Genomic DNA, 8,344 nt, shown 5'->3' on the forward strand with positions numbered 1-8,344 from the left:
TTGTTGATGTTTATCTTTGTTACTGTCGTTTTTGACGTCTACTTGTTCTCAGTTCCCATTTTCCCCCTGTCGGCTAGTACACTGTCTGGCTACTATTCGGCCCAGTTTCAACAGTACTTTACACTGCTCGTGCTCATAAAGCACGACCAACGTAGAACATCCAGCTTTGAATTTCTATATTTTTGATGTATCGTTCTCCATGGTGGAAATTCGGAAGAGTCGTAAACGACTGAAAGCAATAAGTTGATGCCGTTGCGGTTTGTGCTGACCCCTATCTGTTGCCTATGTCCTTTTGCGCTGGCTCCACTTTTTTTCTTTTTACCTGTTCCCGTCGAGTGCTTGATTTGCTCCGTATCGACTATTTCCATTGAAAAATTACCCTAAAAATGATCTTAAGATATATATATATATATAAATTAAATCTATCGCTCTCACTGAACAGTGCCAGTAGAAAGTAGACTCTGCTACCTAATCCTGTTACGTACGAGTTATTGTCTGTGATTTAAGCGATACTCTTCAAAGCAGCCGTAACGAATTGTTTGATTCGGATGGGGAGCTTTGATGGCAATACGTAAATACGTATGTGTCTACGTAAGTTGTCAGTAAGCTTTCGTTCAAATCTAAGCAGGGAACGGAGAAAGGATCTTTCGAGGATCGCGTCTGACGAATACGCTATAATTTCACATTGGTAACAGCAAGTCATCGCCACTCAGTGTTTTAATGGAAGATGAAAGATATATTGCATAATATGATCGAGTACCTTCGTTAGATTTTATTGCTTCAACTTGTAACGAAGAAAGTTAGGAGATCCTTGGACTTTTGATGGATACTTTTAAGTTTTCAATTGCACACACTGCATCAATCCTTCGGTATTTCGATGGCGTTGTTTCAAGCATCTGCCTTAGTTTTGTTTTTAAACCTAGATTATTTTGTTTGGTTACCGCTCGAAGACCTCGAAGGCAAGATAACTTACTCATCAATTAGGCGGCTGTTGCAGCCAAGCAATATTACCCGACGACTTCGTAACATTGTCTGCACTGAAGCATCCGTAAACATTCGATCGATCATAGCACATACGTATAGTAACCTTACATTTATCCCTTATACCTGTATTTACCACAATATATATATATATATATACTTGTGAATTTTTTCTTTTTTCCAATTAAGCTGCTGTGCGAAGATCGACAATGTTCTCGTATACATTTTTCACGAATAAATTTTATTCGGTTCATTTAAATAATATATTTAAGTAGAAAATTATGTTCAATCGACCAATTGTTGTCTCATTCGGTGCACGTATTAGCGGGCAGTGTGTACTTGTGCGTGCTATCCTATATTTTCAGCTTCTGATCTTTTTTTATAGAATAGGTAAATTTGTTATGCTAACGCATTCCCAGAGCGCCAAGTAGATCGACTAGAACATATATTGAGTTTTATCTTCATTTATATACTATACAATGTAACAATATGAGGAATGATTAATCAGAGAAGACTATGGTCACATTCACTAGGTGCCGCCACCTTCAGGCATTGACAAACACACCAGTTGCGCCGTAATATTAAACCGGATCTGATGATAAACAAAAACGGATTCGAGCATTGTATTCATAGAGATAATGAAAAAGTAAACTGATCATGTATTCGATAATAAAAAAAAATAATATAGGCCATCACAGACCACGTGCCTCAACGCTATTTTCAGTTTGTTTCCCTCGTTTTATCTCATCCTCCCCTTTTAGACCCGTGAACTCGATAAATAAGCTCCTGCATTCAGGCGCATAGTAACTGCTTTCTTCAGTTTTACTTAGTTTCAAAGCTTATTTTCTATTCGCTTATTTCTCCTGTGAACCGCTATCCCACGTCAGTGGCCTGCGTCCTCACTGTTTACCGTAGCAGAGTCTACTTCGCCTTCCACCATCGTCGCTACGGCAACGCATCGCGGCAGAAACTAACAAGATGCGTCTCCTGATCTTCCCTAGCCGCGATTGTGTAGTCGGATCGACATCTTACCAGCGGCAGTTCGAAACTGACGCCGCTAGAGCGTTCCCCATCTGTGTGCGCAACGAGAGCCACTTCAGCCATTGTCTCAATACCGACCGTTGTCGGCCTCGGGTGTTTGACGAGGGGGTAAACCACCGCCGAGACATTGCGGTCGGGGATCGCATGAGCTGAAACGAGAAAACTCAATGTGGCGAATGTTAAATAGCTTGTGCATAATAAAAAAAAAATGGGGAAAAACGACAAACTTCTGGCACGTTTACCATTACTGGTTTTCATTTTATAGACGTTTATATTAAAAACTGTGGAACTGTTTCGAAAAAGAGAAGGCCGGGTAGATCGAATCAAAGGCAGGATCAAACAAAGCGAACTTTCATGTCCCCTGCTGGCGTTCTTCGTACAGCACATGTTTTTATCTGCATTATTCCTTTTATGCAATGGAAATCGATTTTAGTTGAAAAACACATTTGGTTTTTTTTGAAATATAAATGACAATTTATCTACTAGGCTGGCCTTATTGTGTCTCTAGAGCTAAAGGTTTGACAAAACTCACGATGGGACAGAGGTCTCATAAACATTACCTAGCGCAACAGGCTTCTAGTAACATCTATATGGTTGTCTACTCTAAGAAGGTCACTAAATAATAATCTCTGTAGTCCTTGACCAATCTGCTAAGTTCAGTTTCGTTACGCCAATGCCCCAATTCTGTTTACGCATAGTATTATATAGGATTATCATGGGCTTTTATTCTCAGGTAAATGCGCTGCGATGAAAGCACGCTTCCAGTACAATAACTCACTACCCGTCCGCCTTCTAGACCCTCGAAAAAATCCAGATCAACAACATCTAAGTTACTTGATTATCTGCTCACTTTTCGGTGCGTAAATGTCTCCGCTTTAATGCCCTTGAAGTTACGCTCGTTACCGGCTGCTAGGCTCCCCGATCTTCAATTGTTATGCAATTTCATTCGTTTCCACGATGGATCAGATCACATACAGCAGTGCAGTGACTCAGTCTCGGCCGATAGGTCGTAGCTTATAGTTCATACTACACACATACATAGTGTACACACTGGACCGATCAGCATCACTAGTCACCATCGTCTATCCGTACATCATAACTGCATCTTTACCACAGCCGTCCTCTCATTATCATAGGATACAGGAAGAATCATCAGGAATATATTTACATGTTCCTTTTTGGGTCTCAGAATATAAGGAGTGTGTCATATGTACATGAGATATCATACAGAAATTACATGAACCTGCGCATCTTCTCCAACTTTGAAAGTGCCCCTCTGATGTGGATACTTTTTCTATTTTCTTTCAACTTTCAGCATTTGCGACGCATACACTATTTAGGCTTACTGCTGTTTCTAGCCCGCAGGGCCTTCTTTTTCGCTTTGTCACATAGTTACCTCTACTCGAAAATCTTAACCAATCTCGTACTTTTCGTGTCTACGTTAGAGCACCTCGGGGCACGCACATATCTAGACAAACTTCAGCTCTATTACAATTCGAATACAATGTTTCTCAATGATACATTTCTTCGGTTCGGCACGTTACAGCGTCCTGGTTCCTCCTCTACTTCTTTCTTTATATATATATATATATATATATAATCTATGTCGGCTTCTTCCTTTGCGCATTGTCGTCATGCTTTCGTGACGTTTTCAACCCCAGTCGAATTTAATCAAAGGTCCCTGCTGCCCAGCATCTCATCCGGAATATTCAACTCATTTCAATATTCTTGAATAGTATATCTTTAGTATTTTTCTATCTTTCGTCATCATCATTGGCAGCAGCATCACCATTTTTTTGGTTTGTTGCATTTCGATTCGAATGTTTCCGTTTTAATATTTTATAGAATAAACCTCAACAATGCGGCTGCTCCTGGATGAGCACAATCTGTGGATGCTGTTGATGTTGTCGGTACGTGTGGGTATGATAACCCCCCGTCGGGTTCAGGGCGACCATGCTGTCCCTTCCCAAATAGCCGTAGGGGTTCATGCTCATGGGTACTGGCATACCACGATTCATACCCGGAACCGGCATCAGGCCGGCGCCCAGATGTTGGACACCTGGCGCTCCACCCATACCGACCCCAACGCCGACTGTCATACCAACTTCAACCCCAGTGTCGAGCGCCAGTTCGTCGGGAAGCGCTGTTATATCATGGGCGTCCTTGATCGTCCCACTGCCGTGATTCCCTGGCAGCGAGCATTGCCGCTCTGGGAGTGGTGGCAATGTATTCATCAACACGTCGACCGGCTGTTGGCCTCCTGCTGATCCATTAACGTTACTTCCTCCTCTGACTACGCTGCCATTCGTTGACGATGACCTGTCCGGACTGTGCGGACTCTTTGCGATGTGCTTGTCACTGTCAAACGTACATAGCTTACGAACAACTAAAGCACCGGTAACAGCCATGATCGTGGCCAGAGCTAGTCCGATGACGAGTCCCACCGTCAGAAATGGGAACCGCCTGCAGAATTCTTCTCGTTCGTCGCCACCAGCGGGACAATGCGGAACTCCATCGCACCATAATATCGGATCGATGCACGCACCAAGCTCCGGACATTCGTGCAGACAGTTCCGCTCCGATTGGCCTTCCACTGTCCGTGCGTACGGCCGAGTGACCTCAATCCAATGCACCTGGAAAGGGGTCTCCGCCGTGCCACTACATAATGTTTCTAGTAGAATGCGTTCGGGATGGGTCGATTCAATCGACGATGGCGATTGACGATCAGAATTCTCCTCTTCGTCCCAGCGCGGGCTGAACAGATCGACTTGTGGCTGCTCTTGGAGCGCATCCTCTTCGGACTCGGCGGTATGAGCGCCCTGGACGGTTGACGCGCAAACCTGACTCACGTGCTGGAATTGATCGCCAGAATAGACAAGTAAGCGGTCTTCAGTTGGACATTCCGATTGCTCACGCCCTCCGTTCACCTTGATGTAAAGGTACTTCCGAGGTCGTGCTTCAATGAGCCATCGGCACCGCTGAAATTGCGGTTTATAGGTGTTACTTCGGATATGCATAGGCATGTTCATGTTTGCAGGTTGTCCAGCGCCCCCTGCGAGATAGGCGGAGCCGACGTTGCCTTGAAGAACTTCACTATTTCCACAATCGGTTGTCGGTAGAAATTCGAAACTCGCATCGAAGTAGAATTCAGTGAAATCTTCGGTAGGAGTCATCCCACTGACTGAGAACGTTACCGATACCGATGATCCAACTGATGACAGCTCAAATGGTAAAGATGTATTCGTCGAACATACACAGCCGACCGGTATTTGGAGACCTTTCCAGGTTTCAACGACTTTGATTTCGGCTGAACGTCGCCGATTGTACGCTGAGTTGATCTGTGTGCGATGGGTGCAGACGTAGCGCGCCTGGTTCTTGTCGAATTGTGTGCTGCACCTCGTCTCGGTCTTCAGTGAAAGTCTTTCCACTCGGATTCGAACAAGCTCATTTGCGGTACCGTGAAAGGTTGTTGTACACGATAGGTCCGCCGTACCGCCTCGTCCGAAATAGAACACGTTCTTGGGCGAGGCAAAACGTCCACGTTGAATGCCCTTAGGTCTTGTTGACATCTGACTAGCGCGATCGATTGAATAGAATTCCCGGTCGCACGATGGCCTGTCGTCGCAACCTTCGCAAGCGGCTTGTTCGCTAATGGCGTTGCCTACCGGTGCGCCGAACATTGTATTGTCAATAAATTCATAGCGAGCTGACCAGGTCGGTAACCCGCTCGTAGTCAATTCGCTACTCTTGAACGTCGTATAAGCCAGAGTGAAGTCGCTTCCACTCGACAAATAGCTTTCACGATCACGTTTACATGGCCGCTGCGGTATGAAATAAGCGAAGTCATGAGCATGACTGCACACCTTCGGCGAGCTTTTTTCGCAGAAGGTGCCAATCGATGTTGAGTAATTGCCAGGCCCATCGAACATCTCGAGCTTGGACGTGTCACATTTTTCTTCCGGGATCCACGGTTGCCGGTCTGGCGCATAATAACTCGTGAAGTAAATCCACAGTTTGTCGTTGTGTGAGCGACCTTTGAACAGGTAAGTGCAGATGGTACCAGCCGGGAGCGTGTGCTTCGGCGCGTAGATCTCGCCCGCTCGTCGATCACCGCTTTCTATAATAAACTTGCATTGTCCATCGGTAAGACGAAGTTCGTTTCGTGACACGAACTTAACACTAACATCGAGTTCCATATGGGTTTCTACAAGTTGCTGGTGAGCTGCGCTCACCAGCTGTACCGTGATAACTGGGCCCGACGAAACGATTGAAGGTAGCGACCCCGACCCGCAAAACTCCTGTAGCACAATACGTTCCGATGTCTCATTGAGATTTCCATCGAAGACGCGTACCACATCTCCGGCGGCACAGTCCGTTGTTAGTGTTCCAGGGGTGAATCCTGCAACCGTCGCCGATGGTACTACCCCCGAGTAAATCCTAACTTTATATTCATTTCGTTGTGACAAGTGAATCTGTGGTATAAGATCACTGCTACGCAGGTTGTGATTTTCTCGAATGTAATAGTTGCACGTTATGTTCCTAAGATAGAATCCAGGAAATCCTGGCGTCCTTATTTTGCACTGGCGTTTCGAGCAGTTGTTGAACATCCTATCGCAGTAGCTGCCCGGCACCAGCTCACCGTAGTAGGCGTTTGGGTGTTCCACCTTAAGGTAGTGGCTACTAAGGTAGTTCCTTCGAAGAAACCGGTACGTCATGAAGACACCGGACATGGAGGACGCTAGCGACGGAAAGGTGACCGTTAGACTGACGTTTCGCCCGATGCTGTAGAAGACGGGGCTTCTACCGACGAGGTTTCCGCAGAAGCTACCAAATCTAACAATGTGACTGTTGAATTGCGGCGCGGCTTCCGGTATCTGGTCGTTATCGGTGCTACCCTCCGATGCATGGTGGTGGTGATGGGGCTGGAGCAAAGCCTGTGGATTGTCATGGTTGTTGAGGCTGTCGTACGGCCCCGGATGAGGTAGAACTACATGACGCCGCTTCCACCGCCGAGCAGAGTGCGCGTTCGACATATCCTCGTCGAGAACCATGCTACCTTGGAGACAACTCGAAGATGAGTTCCTATAGTGCCCGGTATTGCACAAAGCGAACAGAAACGAATAGGCGAACGTTGTGATTAGTACTTTAAAGATGGTCGCAGTATCAGCGCCTAGTTAAATGGTTGAATATTAAATACGCTCTAGAGATTATAATCTAACCAAGGAGATCACTATACTTCTATTTTCGATGGCTATGTAAATGAATGTACGCGCACTTTTACACCAGGATCAACATCGCCAAACGACTCCATTGACATACAAATTGCTTGCGATGACAAATGAGATATTCATCTGATTCCATTCAATAAAATGCAACATACGATAAAACATTAAAAGATATAACATGCTACCACAGTAGCTGGACAGCATCGTTAACTATGAGGAATAACGCCCAGATCAGTGGGAACTTTACTTTTTTAAATGTTGAATAATGTAGCACTATTATTTAGCTATAATCACCCAAATTATTTGTAATCAAACATTACGAAAAATAGAACACAATGGATAGAACAACCAGAAGTGGTACCTTTGTCTATCGTTCAGTTAGAAACAACTGCTCCGATTCTTCGGTCATTTTGTATACCAGCATCTTTACGCTGCGATCCGAAGGATGCCCGAGTAACAGACAAACGTAATGCGAGTTGTTGAAAACAATAATTGCACCTAACAACAGCGTGCACAGTGTCGACTCATAACAACTCTTTCACAATTACTATGGCGAAAATGGTAAAAATCTATTATACCAGGAACTTGTGGTACTAATGCTACACAGCTAGCGCGTTGACATGTTTGCGTGAAAATTCTTGCATGTATTGCCAGCTCAAATGGCAGCGGGCAAAAAAAAGACTGCAATTTTATTCGAATTATGCTTAATTAGTTAATGAATGCAGGTTGACTACACTAACTTACAGTTACAACAACCAGCCGTTCTTTACTCCCTGGCAGGCCAGTCGGCAGACCCTACCGATACGTGGAAAATACTTCATCCTTGTCATTGGCGGCTTCAATATCAGTTTCTATATATTCATCCACTAGCGACGCACGCAAAGATGGGCCACGCTACGTTAATTCCCGAATACGGAAAGGGTAGCGCCCAGCAGATGCGTCGACGCAGATTTCAAACACATTAGATTGCAGGGAAGGCCTCACAGCCGACCGATTTAGGCACATACATATATATAAACCAACAAACATGAACCAATATATATGTGTATATATATATATATATATATATATATATATATATATATATATATTGGGAC

General features: G+C 44.6%; 1 protein-coding gene across 1 annotated transcript in view; it reads right to left on the reverse strand.

The window, feature by feature from the left end:
* Nucleotides 1–905: 905 nt before the first annotated feature.
* The window catches only part of LOC111260303 (uncharacterized), a 13,357-nt gene continuing 5,918 nt past the window's right edge, over nt 906–8,344 (reverse strand). The window contains exons 3-4 of the mRNA XM_086968265.1: nt 2,873–7,104; nt 906–2,171 (exon numbers count right to left, since the gene is read on the reverse strand). Of these exons, the coding sequence (XP_086824391.1) occupies nt 3,876–7,104 (3,229 nt within the window). The 3' untranslated portion in view covers nt 906–2,171; nt 2,873–3,875. The remainder of the gene's footprint in view (nt 2,172–2,872; nt 7,105–8,344) is intronic.

Source organism: Varroa jacobsoni, unplaced genomic scaffold (assembly GCF_002532875.2).
Source record: "Varroa jacobsoni isolate VJ856 unplaced genomic scaffold, vjacob_1.0 scaffold_427, whole genome shotgun sequence".
Taxonomy (NCBI): domain Eukaryota; kingdom Metazoa; phylum Arthropoda; class Arachnida; order Mesostigmata; family Varroidae; genus Varroa; species Varroa jacobsoni.